The sequence below is a fragment of the Pholis gunnellus genome, assembly GCF_910591455.1.
Source record: "Pholis gunnellus genome assembly, chromosome: 1".
NCBI lineage: Eukaryota > Metazoa > Chordata > Actinopteri > Perciformes > Pholidae > Pholis > Pholis gunnellus.
Window position 1 is genome coordinate 2,625,699 of NC_136528.1, and position 27,879 is coordinate 2,653,577.

A 27,879-nucleotide genomic window follows, 5' to 3' on the forward strand; every position below is an offset into this window, starting at 1 on the left:
TGTTGTTGTTGTTGTTGTTGTTGTGTGCGAGTGCATTGTGTGGGACTGTAAACGCCTTTAGGCAGAGCTGAGGCCCCCGAGGTTTTAAGAGTTTTAGCCCTCCCCTCCACTGCCTGTGTGTTTGTGCAGGAAGATATTGACTTTCTTAAAGTCCGGATCATTTCTCTTTATCAGAAAATACATTAAAACACACGCCCCCCCCCCCCCCCAGCAACCAACCCCCTACCACCAACGCCGACACCACACAAAGCGCCACGCGTTCTTATTTCCCCTCGCCCGCTAGTACACCATGAGCTGCTGGCACAACCGAGTACAATCAAAGTTGATTCGTTGTCTTTTGCCCTTTAAGCTGTGTAGCTTGATTTTATGGGATCAAAACATTCCACTTTCAATGTTTTATGTGCCCCCCCCCCCCCCCCCCCCCCCCCCCTCAGGAGTAATTCACATACAGACAAAGAATAAAACACTACTTATACAAAGAAAAGAGAATGCCTCCTTTGAAAAAAAACAAAAAACAAACTTGTTTTATAGAAAATGTACTATAATTAGAGACATAAAGCAGGTGAATGATTATCTAATTTTTCATCATGGCCTTCCCCGTGGAGCAACTTTAAAAGAGCTTATCAGCGGAGGAGGTTAATCCTGCTTTTTGTGCTTAAGGGGGACGTCACACACCTTTTTATATGTACAGAACGTCTGATCTTTTCCTTCTAAAGCACATGTAGAACAAAAATCCCCCAACACACGGCTTCGTCCGGGTACCAAACTGTCATCTGTCACGACAAAGCTCAAACACAATTGGCTAAAACTTCCCGTCCTTGCCTGACGTGGAGCCAGTAAGGTGACCTTGAAATTGCCAAAAACCAGAGGGGCAAGCCATAGCGTTGGCTAATGAATGCTTTATAAATACGTTACTGATTGATTTGCGTTGTATTTTCCACATCATTCTAACGGACTGGGCTCGCACTAGAGAGAGTGAGAGCGGAGGGAAGGATACAGGAGGGAAGGAGGTGACTCAAGGGGCTCCGGCCAGCTGATGGGACTCAACTTGACCCCCCTGGCGAATACCGTCCAGAGTCGGGTTACCACTGTAGGACTCTGAGTGTGTGTGTGTGTGTTGTTGAATTGATTTCCTCTGCGATGACAGCTCCAGTCAGGCTGGCACCAATGCACCCCTCCTCTCTTTACCCTCTATTCCTGACACACACGCCACCATGGCCACCGCTGACCCCACAACACACACACACACACACACACACACACACATACATACAGGGCTCATCACTCACACTGGGAAAATGGCAGTCACTGGTGTTATGTTCTGGGGTGGCTGTGGTGGTGTGCATTCAAAATCCCTCCTCTTCCTCCACCGCCCCTTCCATCCTCTCTCCAGTAACTGCTCCGCTCAATCGTTTACACGGATCATTTTTCTGATAAAAGCATTATTTTTGGAGAAAAGTCGCTCTAATGATTTTCATCGTCTTCCCTCTCGCTTCGCGGCCGGCTTCCTTCGTGATTTGTCTGAAAACTACAATTTCATTAATGTTTTTTTGAACTCTTTCTCCCTTTCCGTTCTTATGCCTAATCCAATGTGCTCGGTTAAAAACAAAAACGTTGAATCACCTCATCACAAATACATAGATTATAATGTGTTCTTAGTACATGTTCACAGACTTCCAATAACACACATAGAGTATGTTTACCTAGTGTTTGTGGGTCTCCTTGTCTTGCCGTTGTGCGGTCAGGGTCTGATGGAAATGACTCTTAAAGTGACCAACTATAATGTGCATCAGGGCGTGTTTGCCTGATAATCTATGGGACTCTCATTGTACAACACAGACCTCTATCCTGGTTGTTATCAACCAACCCAAGCTCATGGCGGCTTCACTCCTGGTGACGAGACTCGGCCTCCCCTGCGAACCACATAAGGTTACTCCCATGGCTCCCATCTGTTATCGGTTGATTCGGTGGAACGTCGCAGACGGCATCATCAGGGCTCTTCTCCGGGATGTCGGACTCGGGACAGGAGCGCTTGAAGCGCCGGTCGGGATACTGGCTGTTGTCGAAGGGCATGCGGTGCACGCACAGCACGTGCGTCTTCAGGTTGCCCTTTTGGGAGGCGCTGTAGGGGCAGTAACTGCACCTGAATGGTCTCTGGCCTCCTGGAGAGAGAAACGGAACAAGAGAATATTGTAGCCATCAGCATCAGTAAGTCTCAGGTTGGGGTCCTTAGGGTTCCCCATCTAACTCTAAATCTAATTTGCTACAGATGTAACCCTATTAGTGGATGCATGAGAGTGATTTCTCTAATAAGAGGCTCCTCTCTCACAATAGGAAGTCTCTGTGTTCAGTGTAGACGTGATGAAGACGCAGCAAACATCCTCCCTCACTGCGACGACTGGGTCAATAGTTTGGGGGGCAAGTGTGTTTGTGGTTTGAAGGTTTGTGGTGTAAGAAGCATTGACCCAAACAGAGAACCTCACACAATCATAACTATGTATAGCAAACACCAAGGTTAACAGCAGCGTGGGACTGGTATCTAACCAACCCTGGACCAGTCACAGTAGAAGTTAGAGGTTCCTTGCCTCCTAAAAAGGATACACTGGTGTTACAGTGTATCAGCAGTTCGTTCGCTGTTTCAGTTTGACTGTTCGAAACAGAGTTTTCTCGTTTACTGTTCAACATTTTGGACCATTACGTTGTGTGTCTATCCTTGACGCCTAACACGTGTCGAATGCATTTCCTTCCTCACGAAACATTTGAAAAAAGTTTTGAAACCCGGCGTTTGTTTACATCCATGAGTGCTAGCAGTCTGCATTTTGATGGTTAATAAAGACGAACCTTTATAGTTTCCATAGTGTTTTGGCGCTGCTATTCCGTGAGGATAAAAAGTTCTGTCGCAATGAAGACTTTCCAGACTGATGAAATCCTTCCTCATAGCACTAGAATCCCTGTCTGTGGCCCTGCCTGCTGCCCGCAAGCTACGCTGTCACTTAAATCCACTGTTGTCTGTGCTGCCTCACATCCAATCCAAGCATCCACCTGTAGGCTGTAGAGTCTATGTTGTAATCCGAGGGAAGTTATTATATACTCCCCTATCGATGCTGTGGTGAGCTATGCTGTGGTGAGCTTGGCGTTTCCTTGCGTGGGGGGGGGGGGTGACGAACTCAGAGCGTATAAATAAGTAAACATCAATGTGCCATATTTATTCTACGTTCACATAATCGTCCATTCCACGTGAGTTGGCTGACAGAAATGCAGACGGATAACCATTCACTCTCACACCTGCAGGCAATTTCGTCTCTTAATTTATGGAACCTGAATGTTTTTTGGAAGCCCACACTTGAGGGAAAACATGCAAATTCCACACGAAAAAGGCACCAGACAAAAACCTTCTCACTACGAAGCAATCGCCAGACCTCCTCGCCTGCCCCTCCATCATATCAACAGCGTATTACATGACTGACTGATTATTCAATAACAAGCCTGATGTATTGGGGCCTGCAACCCCCGACGTCAGCCTCCACTTCTCGGCCCTCCAGGCTTCCACCGGCCCTCATGAAGGTGTGTTAACAGCGTGACAGATTGGACCGAGGAAACAGAGACTGGGAGGAGAGGGTAAAGTTGAGGACAGAGTGGAGAGGAGAAGTGATTTTCTCATCTGCGCCCCTCCGAGCGGCACTAGTCTGCCGAGCTCCTTATTGAAACAAATACATCCTGTGAAAACATTACCCAGCACTTAATACTAGCCTCGCTCCGTGCAGCCATCAGAACTAAACTTGTGCCGCTCCCCGTTGTCGATATGCATCTTTTGAAGAGCATGCATACATCTCGTCCCCCTGAACACAATAGCAGAGTGGAACAAGGCAAGGTATTTTTCTCTACCCCCTCCCCCCCCCGCTCCCTCCTTGCCATAGCTCCAGCACAGAATGTTCTCCCTAGATTGAATCTGATCATCACTGCAGCAAACACAATGGCCCTTAATAGCAGCAGCCGTTTGTTTGAGGGATGCCGATTACACCGCCATCATAACCCACTTCACTTAGCTCACTCACTCACAGACAGACGGAGAGAACAAAACAAAGTGGAGAGGGAGGGAGGAAGGAGAGAAGAGGGAAGGGCGGGAATAGGGAGAGAGTTTGAGCCCTCTCTGGTACTTTAGGTTATTAATAACAGTACATTTGCCTGACCCTTGTTTTCTTTTACCTTTTTCTTTTTGCCTTTATCTCTTATTCAATTTGAGTTGCTCTAAATCAAATTAACATATGGGGTTTAAAAAGAGGCGAGGAGATAGGTGCAGGGAATATCAATAGGGGAAAAGGCCGGGAATTAAAGAGGGAACAATCTATTTGAGTCACTCACTGGCATACGCATGGGGTTAGCGGGAGTGAGTGCACAGCGGACTTTATATTGTACAAAGACGGACACGTGAACGCTTAAAGTGTACACACGGACGGGCTTGATGCGAGCTACTTTGTGTTTGGCAATCTGACACAGGATTTGGAGCCTCTCCGGCTTTCTGATATTACATTGTTTGCTCCAGAGCCGCACAAAGGGGATTGCTACAAGTTTGGAGGCTTTGGATGTTCCAGTTGTCTGAATTTTCAGATAAGCCAGTCGGCGGCACACAATGAAGGGTCCCCTTTTATTCGTGTGCAGTTTAATTTCACACTCTCTTACATTACGTTAAGTCCGAGAGGCAGAATATCTCATTCCATTTTACACTTAGGGAGAGCGAGTTATGCCCCCAAAACAACTCAACTCGCCTTTTTTTTCCTCCTCTACCCTGCTTACGTGCCGCTTTTGTCTCGGCAGACTTAAAAAATATATACAAATCAAGTTTTTTTTATTATCTCCGCGGGGAGGTTGTTTCGGTAAAAAGAGAGGGATTGTGGTTTGAATTGCGGGGCTTGAAAAAAAGTTTTGGATCGGGATGCATAAACTTCAGTGTGTGTCGAGATGGAAAATGACTTCATCAGAGCAACTAAGAAGCACACAGGCTATGTTGTTATGGATAAAAAAATTAAAGAGAGGCTGTCTCTCTCTTTCACTCACTCACTCCCACACACACACGCAGGCGTTCGACAATCCACATGCCCGGCACTGAGGGCCAAAGTTGCCATCATTAATCCATGTCCTCTGGTCCGTGCCAGTAACCAGAACAGCCCACATGCCGACTGTGGCCCGGCAGCACCACACGAAGCACCATTCTGTCAAATGAACCCTTTTCTACCACTCCTGTGATCCCTGCCGCACTTTACTCACAACGGGCATAAAGCTGTTATGTGTTAATAAGTAATACAGTGATTCTGTGCTATAATGATTTACTGTTTCAATTCCAGTTTTGGCAATCGTGTACTGGTTTGCTATTCAGTATGACACACAATTGTGATTTAGCTTGTACCCACTTGGCTCAAGGAAGTCATGTATTTTATAAGTAAATAAACGAGTGGCCAAACAGTATTAAAACCCTGATTAAACAGGCAAAGACAAGACCATCAAGAGAAACGTGTATGTACCACCAATTGGCAAAGGCAAATACAATACTACACAGGACTCTGTGTTCCGTGTGAAATCAAGTCAAAGTTGAGTTACTCAACCATAGTTTTGTTACCTAACAAATATAGTTATTTTATGCTACAAACATACTTATTTTAACCCAAACCACAACCTTTACCCACATTTTTACCAAAAAAGTTCATTTTGAAACACACTATAGGTGGCGTTATTGACATTCTTTCCGTAAATAATTTGACAAACCCCGAACTGAGACCTGGACTGTTCGGGTTCCATGAGGCATCACAAATCCGGCCCAGTATTCCTGTCAAACGACCCTTTGCTATGTCCCGCCCCTTGAACGCAGACTGGCCAATCATTACAACAGTTTCCACCAGCTACACATTGTTAAACATTGTGTTGTAGCGATTCTCAGAGATGTTGGAAGGAGATGTACAATTCTTAAATGTTAACATTTCTAGGTCAAAACCTATGGAGCTAAGGTTAGCACATCCGCTACTAGCGGTAGCACTTCTTGGCTACGCTCGCTACTTAATGTAAAACACAAACTGCGTTTGCTTTTTAATGATTGTAAAGGTGAATAAAGACCTAACTGGCTTTAGAGGAACAGTGCTGTTCCTTAAATTCCTTGTCTTCTGTCTTGATCACCAGGTGATGTGGTGGTTCACAGTAGCTTTATCTTTTGAACCTGTTTTCAGTTCTGACATCCTCGATATATCCTTCACATATTGTAGACCCTTCTGTCTGCTTCTCTATGAATTTGCTTTAATGTTGATCATCTTTATTCAGTGAGTGCAGTTAGTGACCATGTGCTCCACGGTAGCTCTGACACCTTGATGGAGTAGCATGGGGTGGCGGGGCTTAACTAAGAATCTATTAGGTTGATATTGGATAGTTCTGGTTTGGAAACAGACACATGGATAGAGGAATAAAGAGGGAGGAGGAGGGCGGAAGACAGACAGGAAAAACAGTGGTCTTGCTTTCATTAGCGTGGCATTATCTAAGCCTGTTAATTAACCCCCCAAGGCCCTCTGCTCGGAGATCAGAGAGAAAGAGGGAGAGGAAGTGAAGAGGAGGGCAGGAGGAGAGGATTCAGGGGGTAGAGGTGTGTGTATGTGTGTTGGGGGGGGGGGGGCGGTTGGTTGATGTAACACACATCGCTGCTACTAACATGCCCCCCCCCCCTCAACTCCTCTCTGTAACCTCCCTGTCTTTCTTTGTTTCCACTTATTTATACCTTTTTTCTGGTATTTCACTGTTATGTGAACAATGTCACAAGCACAGCATTCAAAGTGAAACACAGTGTAGTTCTATTATTATCAGCTGGCCCTTGCATTTAGACATGTTGCATAGTTTGGGAAAACTTTTTATTCTCCAGCTTGTACAGTATTTCCCTTGTTATTGGGGGGGGGGGGGGGGGGGTGCCGTTTGTGTGATTTCATGTGACAGCGAGGAGTGACAGGAGATATGCGGTTATTGCGTTGGAGTTATCATTTAAATTCAAAAACTGTGTTTATATTGAACGGTTTGTGGCCATATGTGAAAAATACACCACGGCTCCAGGAAAAGTGTTATCTCGCCCGCGTCTTGTGAGAAGAGCTATCTTAAGACGGCAACAGATGGCAGTGCTGGCATCAAATAGCATTTAAGGACGGCAGCTTTTGGTCGGAAGCCAGAACTCTGTTCCCGGTCTTTATGTGCCTCTATATAAGTGTGTGTGTGTGTGTGTGTGTGTGTGGCAGTGTGCCTCTGTGTGCGAGGGGTTTTGCATATGTGCACATTAATGCATGCATTTGTGTGTGCTTTGTGTGTCTGGGCAAAGAGAGAAAAAGGGGGAGAAACCTGGGGAAATGTGTGTGTGTGTGTGTGTGTGTGTGTGTGTGTCTGTGTGTGTGTGTGTGTTTGTGTGTGTGTGCATGCGTAGGTGTGTGCACATACATTCATGTGTCCAAGCCAGACAGCGAGATGCACATTTAAAACCAAGTACAGAGCAGAAACCTATAAAGGAAATAAGAGTTTGTGACTATTTAAGGAAGTTATGAGTGAGAAAAGACAAAAAAGAAGATAAGATGCACACAGACAAAGAGTGTGTAGGCAGAGAGACGGAGGCACACAGAAGGTGTGAGCAATTAAATGTGCTAAACCATCTGTCCAATAACCTGCGTTTATGCTGTAGCTCCCAGATTACTCAGCAAACTGCAGCGACACTCGCAGCGACACTCACACACACACACACACAAGCACGCAAGTGATTGCCATCACATCTACACTCAAAAATAGTTTGTGGATTTGTATCTGTTTATTGGACAAAAATAGCTGCATTCTGATTCATACCCAGATTTATAAGTTTGTCTGTACTGCTGGTTTTCTGCCTTTTAGTTAGTTAAACACGTCGTAGTAGTTCATTAGACCATACTGGTTTATTTTTAAATTAAATAAAAAGAGTGAGCTATATTGAATTCTTTTTCTTACATGTATTTTTGGGACAGTCCCTAACTTAGCCTTGGCATTTTCCGTCTACTGTGACTTTGCACGTGGTACAACAATAATAACTCATGTGCAACATCTGTCCAGCTTTTACCAGCACTACAAATCTGGTGAAAATTAACTGTCTGAATATTTAACCTTAAACCTATCTACACCTCCTTGTTTTCAGCTTTATTTAGACTTCAGCAAATCTGCATCATTAAAAGTCATGCAGCCTTTTTGCAGCGTATACAGAGAGCAACCGAGTGGGTTATTTCAATACCAAAGTAATAGTGTGAATGTGATAAATATGAGACACGGTGTGCCATTTTTATAGGATTTCTAAATGGATTTGTAACGCACGCATTTATTCTGGACATTTGAGATCCTGCGACACATTCTCGTTCCCAAAATAAATACCGACGTTTGGTCGGACGTGTCGGGTACAGAAGGTCGGTTTTGCGGTTTGAAAAAAAAATTCCAACGCAGGTTTACTTACGCAACAAAACTTCTTGGTTAGATTAAGGAAAAGATCGTGGTTTGGGTTAAGATAAATATGTTTGTAACGTTTAGTGATAGTAGATGTCAGCGGTCTCCTGGGTGAAAGTCCTGTGTTAGTCTCACCCGTCTGTCCACCCTGACCTCTTTCCTCAGCAGACGTTCTCGCTCTCTAAAGCGTCTCATAATGGAGCCGCTGAGTCTACATTGGAGTAAGTTAAAGGGTCCTTCGGTGGGTCGGTATCAGACGCTCAGCGGGCGCTGACTTAGCCAAGTTAGATGCCAGAACTGGTTTGATCCCGCCACCGCTGTTAACAATGGATTCTGTTGACTGCAGCAGTGTGTGTAAGACGCCTGTGTGTTTCCGGTTTGACAGAGTTGGGACTCAACAAGTAGTGGTGGGACGTTTGCAGCAAACAGAAGGCTTATTGGTTGACAGGTAAGCTCTGTGTTTGTATTTGAATACGAATACATTATTCAAACACAAGCACGTAGCTGACATCCCTGAAGAGATGAGATTTGTTTTTTGTTGAAGCTAATTTGAAAAGAATGAAGAATGACGACAGAGTAAAAGAACAAGAGTGCAGCGCGTCTTTCTCGTGTTAAAGACTTTGTAAATGTGGCCGACATGACTTCATGGGTTTTTGCGTTGCTTTTTTTGTAATATATTTAAATCATTATTTTTGAAAACTCCTCCAACATCCCCCCCCCCCCCCTCCGAAAATAAATACATTAACATTACTTCAAACAGCCTGAAGGGAATTTATCCTTCTCTACATTCCCTCTGATGAATTAAGAGCATTTCCCTCAACGAGCTGCCGTGTTGATAGGAAATTGGCCTGAAGTTTGGGGAATAGCGATTTGGTCTGTTTCCTAGGCTTAACTAGAGAAAACCAACACGCAAATAACACCAGGGGAGGCACTTAAGGAGAGGAGAGGAACTGTGGGGGGGTGGAGGGGAAGGAGCTCTTTCAGCATCAAAGCCAGCTAAAACGTCCACACCAGGGACTAGGTCCCATGTTAAATACTGAACTAGATTATTAATTGCTGTACCAGAAGGACCTGTTAATAAGAACCCCAAAATAGCAGCTCCTTCCTTTCTGTCTCCATCTCTTGTTCTATTTTCTCTTTCCGTGGCTCTTTTCTGGAGACGGCTGCCGTTGTGTTTTTTCACGCTCGTGCTCAAAGTTTCTGTTCACGGCGTTCCCTCGTCCCCCGACTCACTGACATCGACACTCCGATTCTGATCCTCACTCACTCGTCGCTCCTCTCATTAACGCACCTTTGTAACTGATTCACATTTTCTAATATTCATTCATTTATCGTCTTCATCTCCGCCAGAGGAATCATGTGATTGCTCGAGTGGGTGACTTGTGCTCCTTCGTGTCTGTCCACAGATAATCTCACATTCTGCTGCAGCAAACTGTTTGCATGATGTTTTAGGTGGCCGGCTATGGCTGCATGCTGCAGGACCTCTCGTTGCTGCGGTGACTCGCACTTCCTTTTTATTGCCTGTTTCGTACCGCCGTTGACTGTCTGCTGACTCCTCACTCACAACTCTTAACTGGCAGGTAGGGGCCACCAGTGATAACACAGCTGAGTGCATCGCTGAACCCCAGTCACTGACCGCAGAGTGTGTGTCTATGGGGGAAATAGTTTGCTCACTTTTATTGTTTTGGACCTTGTGTTTTGCTAACAGCTAACAGCTAAAAGAACTACACACACAGCTGTCTGCATCGCCACCGCTCAGTCGCTGCCTTTTTATTGAGCATCGACCTCACGCGCATGTATTGTTGGGAAAATAGACTTGAGGCCCAAATAAACGCTGCAAGCGGCCGTTAGACTGAGACGTGCGCCTGCACATCTGCATCGACTCAAATGAGAACGTATCTGTTCAGACGGGGGGGGGTTAGCCAACTGGGGGTTGTGGTCCTTCAATCAAACATTACATCAGTGGTCGTTGCAGCCACACCTCACAGAGGTCTGCTCTCTAATGAGTGCACCTTTCTACTTTTTTTTCATATTATTATTCCTCGCTCACTCACTCAGCCAGTCATTTGCTTCATTTTTTTAATTCTATTTTTTTGTTGTTGAATTTTTGTAAAACATTGTGTAAGTTGACAGCGTGTGTGTGTGTGTGTGTGTGTGTGTGTGCGTGCTAGATTCCCAGCCTCGTCTTATTTTTCCTCAGTCAGAGTCCCTGCTGAACTGAGGGAGGCACAATTTGCTGCTGACCTGTCACTGTACACAGATAATGGATGCTCAACTACATGTGAGTCTGTGTGAGAATGTGTGTTTGTACATGCTATGGTGTGTGTGTGTGTGTGTGTGTGTGTGTGTGTGTGTGTGTGTCTCAGCAATAAAGAGAAGAAAAAAAAAGAAGAAAAAAATGCAGGGCAGAGGATGTTGATTGATTCGCCGGCCACCTGCTTCTCACTCACATTCTGACACAAAGAGCGTCGGCTGCTCTGCTGCATTCATCATCATGAACTCCCTTTGACCTCGATACACAGCGACAACGGCTAGAAGTTGGCCAAACAGTTTGAAAACACAGAGCGAAAGACAGAATGAGATACTTAAGATCTTGACATATGGGGGGGGGGGTTGGTTATTACTTAGAGTTTAATCGTAGAAGTGTTTAAAATCATATAATATAACAGAAGTGAATGTGGACTAAGCTGTGGTTATCATTGCTTTGACCACACCTTTCAAATGACGTGAACTGTTTTCTCATTAAACTCAACCACCAAACAAAGCTCTGTGTATTTACAGTCCATTTTTACATGTTTACGTACTATTAAAGAAGTACATTTTGCTACATCTACACCTGAAAAGAAATGAATAAAAACGAGGACATCCAACACTGAGTGGCTGATTTTCTGATGACCTCTATGAAAGACTTGAGTTGAGGCAGAATCCAGAACGTTTAGTTCAATGTATTGGACAACGAGACGTTTCAGCAGTCACAGACTGGTTCACTTCTCCTCCCACCTTACCCTCCATTCCTTAACCCCACAGCGGAATTAGTTTTCCTCACGGAGGGGGAAAATGTACAACCACTGGCCACATGATCAGATGTCCCTCTTGGACTCAATGAATGAATGAATGCTGTCTGGACATAATTCTGCAGACGACGGATCAGGCATGTGCTAGATATTACACAGGTGTGCTGTTGTAGGAGAGGACAGAAGATGTGGATGAGAACTTGTGGTCAAACGCAGAGCGTGTGTGGTGAATATGTGTAGTTTTGTATTGCATTAGTGGAATTACTGCAAAAAGAGCAAAACAATAAAGCCTGTTGAAGCATGTTGCAGCATTTTGTGATTGATATCAGCGAGATGGACTGTAAAGCATCACGATCCATGCAATAAAGAAGTGTCCTCTTTGTTCTAATGAAGGTTTAGCTCATGCATCGGCCTGACACTAAAAAGCACATTTAGTACTTTTTTAATAATAATTCCTACGTATTCTTTTATGAAGATGAAGTTTTGAATGAAAGACTTTTAAGATCTGAATACTTCCACTGATTAGTGTCTTGCTTAGCGGACAGTTTGTCTTTAATCTCTGACTGAGGAACCTGAGACTTATTAAACAGCAGATGTGCTGTATAATTATTGATTTTCATATGCACTCACTGTTTTTATTCATCTAGTCATCTTAACACACGTGAACATGAGCACACATTGAACTGAAGAAGGCCCAGTCAGAGACTAACGGGAAGCATGTTACCGTCTCTATACCTATTATTACTTCAAAAGAATCTTTATTTTATCGTGAGGACGGGCAGAATAAGCCAACAACAAAAATCCAGTTTTAACTGGAGTTATTTTTGGCACAAATCGTGAATCAGGTAATGCAAAATAACAGCACTTGATGCGTGGTGTTATAAGACGTTTGTTAAAAAAATGATCTGTCCTCTTGCCACGTTCCCTCCTCTTGTTTCCATGGAAAGTTGACGCTGTAAGATACTTTGTAATTTGTAATATGGGAATAATATCTTGACTTAATAATGCAACAAAGGTGCACCTCAAATTTAAAAACAATACAGAGCTGTGCAGGAAGTAGCGAGTAAGCAGACTCCACCACACACACACTGATCACTGTATCAGTTGTATTCGCTGGCAGCAGGTGGACGTGAGACAAGTTGCAGCTGAAGAACGGCAAGTGTTATCAACACACAGACTGAAATGGTATGTGTGTGTGTGTGTGTGTGTGTGTGTGTGTGTGTGTGAGTGTGTGTGTGTGTGTGTGTGTGTGAGTGTGTGTCACTCCGCCCTGGCCAGGTGCTCCTCAAGGACTCGCATCCAATTTGTGCAAAACCGGAGGAGGAGAGGAATCATGACGTCCGTCACACGCATGTGTTTCTCTCAACTGACTGAAACGAGAGCAAAAGTCTCATCCGCTCTGGTTCCACAGAGCAAACTTTCACCGTCTGAACTTAGCGACTCCTCTTTGGATGCTTTTTTTGCGAGGCACAGGGCAGGTAACAGTAGCATTAGATTAAAAAAATAATAACAAGATGTCCCCTTTTCACAGAGATCAGCTTGTAAACACGATCAAGACACGCGTACAGAATTATCTACCACGGAGCTTAGGATTCAACCAACACCGCAACTCTTTAAAACCTCTTCCGGTGGAGTTGTTATTCTCCCCCTTTCATAAGCTCTCTCCTCTTTCTTATCTCCCTTCCTCATTTCCTCTCCTTCTCCTACTCCCTCTTCTCTCCCCCCCCTTTCTCCCTTACCAGGGGGAAGCCTATTTGTCCGCTTTAAGTGAAATCACTCAATTCTTTCAGGAAGAGACTTTGGAGACCATTGGTAACCGAGAGAGAGGGCGAGAGGGAGAAAGGGAGTACGTGTGCGTAAGAGAGAGTCCACCTTCCAAATAAGTTCCATTAATCATGGGCCAGAGTCTAATGTAACTAATATTTTACAATTAGAGGAGACAAGATGGAGCTGGGGGCCATCTATCTCCCTTACACCACATGATCATCGATTCATAAGAGCTCAGGAGAGAGAGAAAGAGGGAGACCGTAACACACGGGCACTGCGTAAAGCACACACTCACAATAATACACACACACACACACACACACACACACACACACACACACACACACACACACACACACACACACACACACACACTCTGCCGGGCATGGCACACACTGACACACTCATGCAGACGTTAGAGCACCCACGTGCATACGCACAGATGCTTAGCAGGAAACAGAAGGATGCATGAGAATGAGGGGACAAGCTGTCGCATTAGCATTTCTTAGTATATATTCTGCTTGGAATCGGGGCCGTGGCTAACAGTTCATTTTTCTAAATCGATCGTTCTGTTGGCTGTTTGGTTATAGAATGTCTGAAAGCAGTGAGAGATGCTGATTACACACTCTCAGACTGCAGAGTAGCGTCTTCAAATCACTTGGTTCATCCGATGGACAGTCTAATAAAATGATGGATATAAAAGCAGTGAAAAACAGTAAATTCATTACATGTAAGGTGCTAGAATCAGAGACATTTTGGCATTTTAAATGAATCAATAAATTATGAAAAGTCATGGCAATTAACTTTCTGTTGATTGAATGAATTGGGTCAGCACTAGCACACAGTCTGGTATCCTGACGGTGTACTTTTTATGTGTCATAAAATAGCAATCAGTGTTTCATCCATGGGACAGGGCGTATTTATTGTTCATACAATAGATAGTTTTACATTTAGTTTGTGGTTTGGAGCAAAGCTCGGTCATTTGCTCGGTGTATTCAAGTGTTGGCACCGACCCTTTGTTGCAGCCCTTGGAGGCTATCTAGAGGCAGGAGAAAGGATCGCATGTCGAACCCAACTCACTTCCTCACTTCCTAAAAAGTCAGAATAAAGAGGCCTTTTGTAAACTGATGCAGTGATTTTACGGCATGCTGGCGTTTGCCGTTGCTTTCAGTATTCCCTCGACTTTCTCATGCTCGGGCTATTTACAATAATGAAATAATGACACACATACACACAAGTGGAAGGTGGAACGTACCCTCAGGTGGTGGCAAATAAACAAACTTAATATAAGAGCACAGTTCTGGACCAAAACGAATAAAAGAGAACTTATGTTCGAAGATAGGAAACAACAAAGAGGGAGGAAACAGACAATGACATGCTCAAAAGCACGATAACGTCCTTTTTGTTTCAGAGCCTTTGTGCAAAACACTGAACAGCAGCTACTGGCTGCAGGAGTCCTTCTCACACCCATGAGGAGGACGACAGAGACGTAGCACAAAACGTTTTGACCAGGCACCAACATAAAGTCTGACATTTTTTTTTTTACATTTTATATTATTTTTCCATAATTTAATCATTCAACCATTGATAAGTTGTTTTGATTATTCTGTTAACTGATCAGTTATTTTGCCCTCTGACTCTGTTTCCCTAGAAGTAGTTTAAATAACACAAGGTTGCTAAAGCCGCCCGGCAAATTCACAGACACACATTCAATGACATTCCATGTTTCTCTCTGCAATGCAACTTCCTCAAAGGAGGACCGGCACCAGCGCGGCACCAAAACCTGGTCTGCTGTGCCCTCTGGTGGTCTAACCACGGAGCTGCACCGCGAGGCCCCCAGCTGCTCCAATGCAAAAAGGGAGGGAGGGGGAGAAATTAGAGGCAGCTGAACAAATGAGCAGAAAGACGGGTTCATCGGCAGGTCACCATCTGCCCGGTGACCAACCGAAGGCAGGCAAACCGCAAAAACCGCTGCAGAGCGTCATCTTACAGCACATCAATCCGCACGCAGACGCACGAGCACGGCAGACAATTACACAACGCGCAGCTGCACAACATACCATGGAGGGGAAATGAGAGGAAATGGATACTGAAGAGAGAGAGAGAGAGAGATAGAGTAGGAGTGAGAGAGACAGAGAGAGAGAGATAGAGAAATGAAAGAGAGGGGGAGAGACACAGCAAATGACGAGAGAGGAAGTTAAATGAAGGGCAAAGAGCGGTGTTCATCACACTGTGAAAGAGGGCGCTTCAAATGTTGAAATTACTCAGCTGAGCAACGAAGAGCGACACACACACACACACACACACACACACACACACACACACACACACACACACACACACACGACAGGCAGGATGGAATGAAAGATGACCTAATGTGTTCTTTAATCAGACACATGTGCGGTGTTACATGGAGACACACACCTCAACTCAAATATATAGGCATGACTCTCTCTCACACACACATTTACACATTCACGCACACGCCCCCCCCCACCATACAAACTAACATGCACCCAGAATTTACAGTACGTCATGCATGCGGGGTAAGCAAGTCCTATTGTTCCAGCTCAGTCTCACATCCAGCCATCCGAAACATCCTTGGCTGCGTGTGTGTGTGTGTGTGTGTGTGTGTGCGCGTGTGTGTGTGTGTGTGGATGTAAACCAGTCAAACAGTTACTTTTCTCCGGATGTGAGTTTTATTGGGAACAGACTTGGGGGATTCGTGGCATGAGGCCCCCAACATCTGGTGCGGTGCAGCTGATCCGTTTAAAAATTAGTAAAGGCATTGACCTGGGCAGCCTCCCGGAGGCACAGCGGCCTTCAGGGTCCCGGCGTTAGGTTAACACAAATACGGATTCCATCAATGCGGCGCAGATCAACCGTGGAGTTAAATGTTACGATGAAGGGAGCCGCCTGTGCATTCATACTGGCACACGCACTTTTATGCTGGACAGGTTGTGATGCCTTGGTCTTATGTTGAGTTTTTGACCTCTAACCCCGACACACTTTAAACGTTCTGCTTGACCGTGAACACTGTCTTTAATCCCATTTTAACTCAATCATAAAGACGAAAATATGTATTGAAATGAACTGAAACTGACGTTTCTTTTTTTTTAAAGAGTATTGGCCTTTTCAAGTCAAAGCAATTGTATTTATAAAGCGAATGTAATGTTTTTCATGTCAATTCCTTGAACCCTGACCCCCTCACCCCAACTCTACCGAAGTCCAGTGACCGTTTAGACTAAAAGGTTTTAAAGTGTGATATTTTTAAATGAAGTTTGGAGTGACATGTTTTCTGTTGCTGCACTTTTAACTGATTCGGTACAGAACAAACACATGTAAATATATTGGGGTCTACCTGGACAGTGAATTCAACTGGGAACAGGAACGCTGTATGTAAAAAGGCTCAGATCCTCAGACATCAGCAGAAAGCTTCCTCATGGTTTTTTACCAGGAGATCTCGGCTAATGTACTCTTCTATGCTGTGCTCTGCTGGGGGGGGGGGGGGGGGGGGGGGGGGGGGGCATCACTGCGGATGATAAAATCAGGATCAATAAGCTGATCAGAAGGCCGGCTCAGTGATGGGCCTAACCCCAGACTCACTTGAGGTCACTGTAGGAGAGAGAACGCGGTGTTACACTGAAGGATGCCTCAGTGTTCTACTGAAACACTCACAAGCTCGTTTGTTCCAGCAGCAGCCACATCGTTTTAATGAACACCTTTAGATTTGCTTTTTTAGATTTTATCATCATTCTGATGTTCTTCGTGCCTCCTATGGTGTTATTTATTGGTTGTAATGTGTTTTCTGTCTGTTGTGCGCTGTGGAGACTATGTCTATTGTTGTCTGTTATGAGTTGATTTTTGGTGGCAAATGAGTTTCCCCGCTGGGGATTAATAAAGCTTTTCTAATCTAAAGAAAGTTGATTTGATTCTATTTCACTGATCCTCAAGAGCTGCAGCAGACGGATACTGATCTGTGCCGGAGTTTGTCAAAAAGTATGCAATGAATATGCAATACTTTCTTATTCATGTATGCAATGGCAAAATATTAGCCAAACAAAAGGTTCCTGTGTTCAGAAATAACAGAATACTGAATCCTGATCACAGATGGGATCCTATAAAAACCTTGCACATTTCACAGTAACTTGTTATCCTCATCTTTTCAGGCTTATTAATAAAGCTTTCGTAATTCAATTATATTCACTTCTACTTCAGGCTGCAGAACATGTGACAGACCGTGAAGTGTGAACTGAGTGAGCCCAGCCAACACCTGACTGCTGCTTCCCAGGTTATGCATGTGCTGCATTATGAGTCACTTTTAGTCCACTTCGTTGATAAAATAGCCATACCTCTGTTACTAAAGTCAGATGAATGCATGTATTGTATATTTACACATCAGATCTGAGCATGGGCAGATTAAATGGCCCCAGCAGCACTCCTACACAGGAGCCAGACACACAGACACACAGACCTAATATCTGTTCTGCCTCTTTTTTGTTGTTGTTTTGTTTCTTGATGTCGCCATTTTGTGTCTCTCTGTAGTTGCTTTGTGTTACTTTTTTAATTGTTTTGGTATTTTGCTTGTCTGTTATTTGTGTGCGTCTCTTGTTTTTTTGTCATCTTGTGATTTTTTGTAGTCATTTTGCAAATGCTTTTGTTTTATTCTTTGCAGTCATTGTTGTGTCTCTTTGTTTTTGTTTTGCTTCTTTTCTGGTCGTCGAGGTTCTCTTTGTCGTTTTGCAGCTGTTTCGCATCTCTTTGTCGTTGTTTCGGTCTCTTTTCAATGTATTTAGTGTCTCTTTGTGGTTGTTTTATGTTTCTTTGTGGACATTTTGAGTCTTGAACGGTTCGTGACTCTTTGAGGGACCATTTGTAGGTGAAGGCCAGTGGAGAGGGGCCCATTCAGTAATCCACCATGTACATGTATGAGAGTACTTCTTCCACCACTGATCATCACCCTGATGTCCGTATATTAGCACAGAGACGTAGATCGGAGACAAAGATGTCTGATACGCGCTGCACGTCTCGAATCAGAAAGTGATGTTGGCTCAGATTTAAATGTCTGAATCTCTGCATTGTGCCATGAGGGATGCTCTGAGCTCATGTTGTTTCACTACAGCTACTTCGTGGACACCTTTGGGAGACTCAGTGGTGCAGTCGGTCATTTTGTTGTGCGTATTCGACATCATGATCGCGGTCCGTGAAGCTTTGCCATCAAATTGACTGAGAGACCATAACTTGCGTCGGGAGTGACGGACTAACTCTCTCCACAGTTTACCCGCTGCTGATCGCAACAGTGACGCCGGCTCGCACTCCTGATTCTCGCTCTGCTAGAAATCAAGAAAAAAACAAAAAAAAAAACATGAAACAGGCCGTTTGCTCTGTGAGAATTCATTTTTTTTTTTTTTTTTTTAGTTTGAATACATTTTATTTTTACTATAAGTACAGTTCAGTAGTTACAAAACAAAGCATCTGCCATGAGGGTACAGTGAAACATAAAGAGTGTTCAGCTCACAAGACAGGTTTTGTACATAATATGTGGAGTGGAATGCTCATTATAGCTGGTTCAGAGAAGGAGAGAGCCCTAGTGAGACTCTCGCCATTAATCTCTCTTCTTTACACGCCTGGAAAACAGAGATGGGGTCAGAGGTCAAAGCCACTGGTCAGTGCCTCCAGCAGGATTCGTCTGATTGGTTCACTCGGACCCCATTTCCAGAATTCCTCCCTTCAAAACACCCTGTTATATTTCCCTACAACCATCACTTTTCATATGTCTCACTCTTTATTATTTTAGCTTTTTATCCCCTCCTTTCCTGGCATATTGGAGTTGAAAGAATGGTTATTTGTATTCTACATAAATCAAATTAAAATGAAAACCAAAAAAAAAAACAGGCTGTACTGCAGCAACATCTCCTCAAGGTGGAATTTGAGCACAGAGAATCACGCAGGCGAAAGCGAAACGGGCCTTATGCTGCAGGCCCAAAAGGGGGAAATCGCGTACGAAAGAAATCGGGGGGGGGGGGGGGGGGACAATTTGTCGAAGCCACATACAGTATAGAGGTTGCTCAAACTGAAATGAGTATCATAGTTGGACTGTACATACCGCATTAGAATTATTCTCTGGGTTTCACAAAAAAATGACGTAGAAACATTTCACAATGCCAAGGGACACACGAACACACACCTTCAGTTTAGTTAGTTAGCTAGTTTTGTACTGTATAGGTTTGATTTATAATACTATCACAGTGCAAAATACTTCAGAGAACCGAAACAAATGAAAGAAATCAGAAAGGATTAAGTCCCTCTATGCATAATGGATTCTGTATATATGGGGGCAAATATGTTCGCAGCACAGGAGACGATTGTCATCTTTTTCCTCTTTTTTTATCATTATATGGAGAAGGCATTAATGTACAGTACATATAAAAAAAAAGAAAAGAAAATTAAAATCAACCCTACATCCTACAGTCTAGCACAGCTACATATTGTAGAAGCAATAACAGATGACTTGTATCTAAGGCTATACACAATATGTCTTTTTTTCCAGTTTTTTTTGTTCTTTTGTTCTTTTTTTTCTACTCATCTTAAAGTAAATACATCAAACCATTTTTCAGTAGTCAGTAACACTGTGCAACAATGATCGGTGGCAGTATTTTAGAAACATCTGCAACACTAAAGTCCTTGAGGTTTGACGTGAGAGATGAAGAGAGAGGGGGGGGGGGGGGGGGGGGGGGTGGAGGGCGATAGAGAAAGAAACTGTTCCCCCCTTCTTGCTTTTTTTTCTTTTTTTTTTTAAATTCTTCTCAGTCAAACTCCAGAAGAATGCCTACCTTTCTGAGAGCGTGGCCGTGTAAACTACTGTCACTTCTTTGCTTCTTCCTTGTCACAAATGCTTTAAAATGTCTTTTTTTTTTTGAACTACTGTATATCTCTCTATGTACATTACGCGACTATGGGCGCTGTGTCGAATGATACAAGAACAAGAAAAGAAAAAAAAGACAGAGGGAGCCATATAGCAGGGTGATGGCCTGTACTGGCCTGGGTATGGAGAGAGAGGGGGGGGGGGGTATACTGTAGTATTATAAGTACATTTAGGGCAGTTTGAATAGTCTTTCTTCTTCACAATCATCATTAGCACCACCATCGTCAAAAGTCAACTCTGGGTTCTGTTATTCTTTCTTGCGTTGCAGATTGTCATACGGTGCCCTGTCCTTTAACCATAATCGGTGTGATGCATCATGGGGACTCGTGTGGCTGGTCTGACAGAAAAAATGTGCTTGGTCTCTGTCAACAGGCCCCGATAAAGTCGAGTTTCTATTCTACAGTAGAATACATTCCAGGTACGATATAACGGTGAAACAACTGTCTTCTTCATTCAACAGGAGAGGAAAAAAGTCTTTGAAAGCATTCGATTAAGCGCTACACTTCAGACCTACTTTTGTTTTCTTTTTTTCTCTTCTTCTTAAAAAAAAGACACACCTTTTCTAGCTCAAGGAATGTATCAGAGATCTGCGGTGGCCGGTTACAGGAAGTGCTAATCAGACAGGTAGTTTCATCGAAAGAGAAAAGGAAAAAAAGAAACAACATCGTATAAGAGAGAAGACAACAAAGACATGAGGGCTTTCAGACCACGGGAGACAAAACGGGAAAGTTGCCCTCACTTCCTTTAGTGTCCGAGCAATCTCGCAAATCCGTCCCCAACAGGAAACTGTCCCACACTTTCCTCCATATAGTTCATGCCTTCTCTTGACTCTGACGGTAGTATGTGTTTGTTTTTTTTCATCTTAAATAAAGTCTTTGTTATAGTGTACTCCTTCATTTATCCTTCATCCTCCTCCTCCTCCTCATCGCCTTCATCATCACCATCCTCATCCTCCTGCCTTGCTCCGGTGTGGTGCCGTTAGTCTTTGTTTACAGCGTGGGCGTCCAGCCCCTCTGGGTCACCTAGGTTATGGTTGTTAGGGTGGTTAAGGTCGTTGTTAAGATGGTTGGGGTCGTGGGTCAGCGCGGGGTCGTGGGCCATTGGCTGGTCCTCCTCTCCTACCCAGAGATGCACTACGGCCAATGAGAGAACAAGAGGCAGATTAGCACCACGGACCCAACACACTGACCCCCACCATGCAGCACGTACACACACACACACACACACACACACACACACACACACACACACACACACACACACACACACACACACACACACACACACACACACACACACACACACACACACACACACACACACACACACACACACACACACACACACACACACACACACACACACACACCTGAAGCATTGCATTATATGGTCAAATGAGGCTAAATGGATGGATGAGATATTTGAGACTGTCCGCTTTGTACAATGGCCCGCAGACAATTGGGTCACACTTTTAAGACTTTAAAGGGTCATTTCACCAAAATGTACAGAAAATCAAAATGTTTCACTTACCTGCAGTCATATCTAGTCTTAAAGATAGTTCTGGTTTAATTGGACCAGGTTCACCCCGATACAATGGAGGTAAATGGAAGTGGCGCCAATACGCTTCCTTATCAACAGTGTTTGGATTATCCCGGGGTACAGGGACACACTTTTTTGCTGTTAAATATAATTTCCCCCCCAAAAAACTAAATTAAATGAACCTCCATTGTATCGTTGTGGCTGAAATATCAAATAGGAATGAACAAATGAATCCCAAAGCATCGGCATGAGTTAGATACTGCTAGACGTTCATTTCAGTGAAGTGACCCTTTAAACTGTCTCTCCGTGATTCAGACTTTATAAAGGATGTGATTTCAGACCAGCAACAGAAAAACCTTCACCATTCAGTGGTCTGTTGTGTTGTGCATGCTAACAAACTGACCATGTGCGTTTAGTACAAAACATACAGGTTGGACGAAATAAAACCAACACGCTAAAGTGAAATAAATTCAGATAAAACAAGTCCACGGATCAGCTCCACGTCCGTATATCCTACTGTAGCTAAAGTCACACTTATAAGCGTATCGCCGCACTATTTATTGTGGTTCGCACTGCATTCTTTTGTTGTTACAACAACAATCACTGTAAGTGACTATTAGCAGGTGAGAAGATCCTCTTTCTATAAGCAACAGGTCAGCATTAGATTCACCAGATTGCTGCGTCTGCTGTTCATAATCTACAGCGATGGGGCGCTCAGTGGAAAGCTCATTTCTGAAATGATATGAGACGCTTACATGTTATGGTTATGACAACTGGAGGAGCGTCGCACTTGTTACAATCGAGTCGGTTCGGCTCCATAAGCGTGACAGGAAGTGTGACAGCGGGTGAGAATTGAAGTGAGTAAATCTAATAAAAGTATTAAGTTTTAAGACTCGGTGAGACAGTAAGAAATGCATAACTGTAATTAGGTCCCACAACGGCGGCCACTAAATAACCCCCCCCCCCCCCCCCCCCCCTCCTCCCCTCCTCCCTCCCCCCCCCCCCCCTTTCTACACTTTCATTCCCTCAGCAACTTCTTAGGAAATTATTTTGCAATAAAACACCGACAAACACATTTGCATGTCATGTTCCTTTAAAGTGGCGTTATGAATCTGACAAAACCAAATTAAAACACAGGTTTATTTGAGCCCTGCTTTTTTTTTTTTCTCTCTCTCTTCTTCTTCTTCTTCTTCTTTTTCGACGGAAATGGATCTGAAAGTGAAAGGAAGTGGCGGCGTAGTAGCGGAGGGAAAATAAAGCGCTAATAACGTGATAAAACATCTCTTGGCTTCAGCGCTGAGTAATGACTCCGGAGCGGAACTCTCACCAACGTTTACTATTTACGGCTCATACGGGCTTCAGCTTTTAGTGCTGCGCGTTCTTCGCTCCGGATCGGTCCAGTGATACTAAAGGATAATTACAAATAGTTTTTGTTTATTCTAATGATATTGGTAGATTGAAAAAAGTGGAACATATCAGATACAATCAGATTGTATCATACGCAGCAGCTGTAACGGGACTAGCAGTGAGAGCAAAGATATGAACATGGAAGGGTTGGTCTGTTTTATAGTCGACTAACTGCTGTTTTCCCGTCAGATTCTCACATTAGAATTGCTCACTAGTAAAGGATGTGTTTTCATAACCGACTCTCACCACAAGATGGCAAGCTCATACAGTAAATAAGACACCGAAGCTGCACACAGACAGCTGAGCACAGGCCTCTACAGACATTTAGAGCAGTCTTTTCCCTACCGATTCAAATTCAACGTGTCTGTATTAAAAGTCAGAGCGAAATGAGCAGATCGTTTCACCCAAACACTGGAAGAAATAGTCAAAAGGAGCCACTGTTAAACATCACTTATCTGCTCATGTCCATTACATTAACACTTTTCCGTTCTATATACAATAACATAAACCAAAATAAATAAAGTCTTCTTGTTTCGATGCTCTAAAAAGTGCCTCGCTCTCCCCAAGGGCACTTCCTGCCTTTGACTTCCCTGTAAAGAAACTTCCTGTAACGAGCTCCAGATTAGGGCCCCATATTTGATTTTCACTGTTCATTAACTAAGCCACCTGGAATGTTATTATTTAAGCACGGTGCTCCTTCTCCCCAAACAACTGCCACTGTGAACGGGGGGGGGGGGGGGAGATTTCCTGGCCAACTTTATAGATTTAGCATAACTTCCCCCCTCGCAGTTTTTAATTTCCCATTCGGGCAGACGGCAGATGCACCTCACAGACACAGAAAAAAATAAGCTTCCTGGCATTCGTTTATCACATGAACGCTTATCGACGTGTTTCCTTCAAACACTCGGCCCGTCGTACATATGCACACACACCATGTATGTGTGCATACATGGTGTGTGATACAAATCCAGCTCAGTAAATTGTCTCGTGTATAGGGAACGGCAGGACATCTGCAATAAATGCTCGTCTGAGAATCTCCTTAAACACGACGCGAAAGAGCAAGTGCACCCTCTCGTGGCGTGTTGCGATACGGCAGATGGAGACGGGGCGGTTTGTTGGAGAGGATAGGACCTGGGAAAGGGAAACATATGGTGTGAGGACACACAGCTCCAGGATCCATCCACTGTTAATACATGTGTCATGCTTAACAGAATGGATAAATGGGTCGGAGGACGGAACAATGGCACACCACCGCACTTGGAGCGTGTGTCGGAAGACCGCCTTGGGACGCAGTGGACTATGTGTGTGTGTGTGTGTGTGTGAATAAGTGTGAGCACCTGGTCTCAGAGGCATCACCTGACATTAACAGCAGTCTGCGATACCGTCACACAAGAAGCTGGCTGTCTTCTTTTTGCAGTGCAGCACTGTCAGTGTGGCACATTTGTGCGTTTCTTACATGTAAAGCTCAGACTAATGAGCGGGAAACGCTGGTGCCTGTTTCAGCACTTCTATTTTCAATGACCGTTAGGGTTCAGTCGCTATAGATTTCTCAAAGTCGATAGGTATTTATTTTTAAAGGGCCGAAAGCTTCACTGAGCTGACATTTTGTGTTCAACTTCAAGCTTTTCTAAATGTCAATAGAAGATGTTGAAACTATGCACTTAAATGGTCAGTTCAACCAAATTCCCTTTTATTTGGATCTCCATGTTTTCAGAAATTGATAATCATACGATGCGTATTATTTACTATTTTAAATACTGTGTTAAGACACATTTTTACAGACTTGCCTTTTCACCTGACATCTGGTCGTCTTTGTTGACGTTAAGTTTATTTAATAGTTTATTTTTATACCATGTTTAACTGCTTGTATTTTGCTGTTCTTTTTATATTTGTGATTGTTTCTTTCTTCTTCTTTCTCTGCTGTCTACGTACAGCGCTTTGTGTTGGTGAGTGTTAAAATGATAGAAGATGTAGGAAACCGTTTCTTTGGTTGCACAGGTCACAACGTGTGACCGCTGAGCGTCTGGGTCAAGAGTCCACATCGCTTCGTTTTGAACAAAGCAGTGAGGAAGCTTTAATGAAGTAGAACTTAATCCTCACAGTGGACAAAGTTTAAACTTAGATTTAACGATATTTCTTCACCTCACTTGAAGCAAACAATGACCACTTAGAGTAATAACATTATAATGCCTTATTACAGTGATTATAATGCATTGTATCTATTAGAACTATGGGAAATATAACACACTATGATCCTTACAAATAACTATGTTGGTGAGTGACCAGTATAAAGTATTATAAGTCCTTTATAATGTAAACCATTCTGAATATGTATGAGTGCTTATGACTATAATTATGCTGCTCTATGAGCAGATTATAATGCGCTATAAGTCTGTTTATGCTGCATTATAGACACATAGAAAGTGCTATAAGAGTGATGTTACATCTCACAGCATGTCGGTCTCATCCCCCCCCAATAAAGGATGGTCTTCCGTGGCGTCCGTCCATACGGACTGTAACGGAGTGCAGAGTGGAGCTGTGTGACCCCTCGGTGTGCCACTGAAGGTGGCTGTGGCTCCTTTGTTCGCTCTCCCAGGCATCCGGGCCCTTCGCTAGCAGAAAGTGTTGTTCTTGGCACGGCCCCGTCTCATTGTACGGCCCAGTATTTATAAATATGTAAATATGAGCGGCACCAGGCATAACACGGCCCGCTTGTATACACCGAGGAGGAGCGGCGAGGAAGTGAGTGCACCCCCCCCCTCCCTCCTCCCAAAATTGTATTTTTAGATGGTTTTAATGAATACAGGATGTTTATAGTTACCATTCCCTGTGAATCGCACAAAAGACTAGAAAAATCCACATCCACCCTGCCACCCCTCCTCTGCACCCCCCCTCTCCCATCCCTCAAAGCACCACTAAAGAAGAAAAAGAAGAAGAAGAAGAAGAAGGGGTGAGGGAGAGAGGAAAAAAAAGAGCAAATTTGTGGTGAGACGCAGCAGTATTGTTGTGCTCCCAGTCTGCTTTCGACTCAGATCCCTATTAGACAAACATAGTGTGGTGTTAAGGTGCAACAAAGAGTGAGGGAAAAACTCCTGTGAGCGCAGGTAGAGAGCGAGCGAGAGAGAGAGAGAGAGAGAGAGAGAGAGGAGGCGTGTGGCGGGGAAAGGTTCCTCGCGAAAAAAAGCGACTTCAAGGCAACAGCACAATTTGTGTTATTTCTGTTTTTTTTTAAGTTGCAAAAATAATACAAAAGCCGAATCAATATGTGCGCAGTGCGGGTAAAAAAGGTTACCTGTTTTCTGTTGTCTGTGATAATGTGTTTTTTTTTCTTTCTGCGTGTGTCTGTGTGTATGTGTGTGTGTGTGTGATGACTCCATGTCAACTTGTTTTCTTTTTATAAACTCAGTTTCGTTTCGCTGCGAAACTCTCGGGTCTAGTACGAGGTGACGCGTGTGACAGGAGGGGAGGATTCAGAGGAGGAACCACAAAAAGAAGAAGAAAGAAAGCGAGGGAAAAAAAAAGTCAAAAAAAAAGAGAAAAGAATGATTGCAGTTGGGGGGAAACACAATGAAGTGAATGTTAGTGGCCTCTTTCTATCTTTCGCTCTCTGTCTCCAAAACTATTTCTGAGGCTAAAAGATTGCCGGCTTGATAATACCTCCGCTGAGCAATTTAAGCCCAAACACTCTGATGCTACAATCTGTCTTCTCTGCCTGATAGCGCTTTTCTCCCCTCTCCTCTCCAAATTACTTTCTTTCATATCTAATTATATTTGCTAATGATCTTATAAGAGAATAATGGAATGTGCTTGATCTATTACCTTTTTTTTCAATACATAAATACAATGCGGGGGGAAATGACTATTGGAGACAGGAGGAAATGTTTTTTTTTTTTTCTAATGTTTTTGATGAGAGGGAAAATGAAGCTGAGAGCTGCAGGGTCATTAATGGGCGATGAACGCAGAGGTCATCTCTCACATTCTCTTTGACATTTCTCTCATCTGACGTGCTGAAACAATCACAACCTCATCCGCACTCTCCCCGTCCTGCCCCCTTTTCGCATCGCCCGTTCCTCGCTAATCTTCCAGCTATCCACCTCGAGTCTCTCTGATCTTTTTAATGGAAACATCCAACTTTGTTAGGTTCCAATTCAGCGGCGCTTTGTTTTGTGTTCTGAAGTTTTTGCGTTCAGCCTCAAAACTTTCGAGGTTGAATCTTGAAGGCCACGATCAAAAGAAATATCACAGGATGCCGATGTCGCAGATGAATTAGATGCATATTCCGAACAGATCTTTTCTCACATTGATGGTTTGTTTAAAGTCAGCTCACTCACTGTAAAACCTGTTGTATAATGTCTTCTGGAGGAGCTTTATCCAGTCTGAGGAAAGACAACTATGTCATGTCCTCCTGTCCATCAAAGCCCTAAATAGCAAGCTAGCTAGAGCCTATTTTTATTTTTTTATTATCCCAACTATACACTACAGGTGTGTTGTACGATGGGCAGTGTGACATGTATTTGTTGGCTGGTGGCAGTCTGTGCATGTAATGTATGTGTGCAACATGTTACTTTGTATTGTTTTAACAGCAGACACTATGTTTCCAAGACAAATGTCCTACGGGACAATAAAGTCGATCTTATCTTATCTCATCTATCTGTCATGTTAGCTGCGTTGCACCATCCACTTTTATTCCATTTCCCCAGTCTGTGTCTAAACTGCTCTACGAAAGCAACACTCACCCTCCGCTCGTCAACTGCA

The 27,879-nt window shown here is 43.7% G+C and overlaps 1 protein-coding gene across 1 annotated transcript in view; it reads right to left on the reverse strand.

Annotated features, from left to right (window-relative positions):
• Window positions 1-1,884: 1,884 nt before the first annotated feature.
• znf536 (zinc finger protein 536) overlaps window positions 1,885-27,879 on the reverse strand; it is a gene marked incomplete at both ends in the record, with an annotated part of 108,832 nt that continues 82,837 nt past the window's right edge. The window contains one exon of the mRNA XM_079162506.1: window positions 1,885-2,159. Coding sequence (XP_079018632.1) covers window positions 1,885-2,159 — 275 coding nt within the window. The remainder of the gene's footprint in view (window positions 2,160-27,879) is intronic.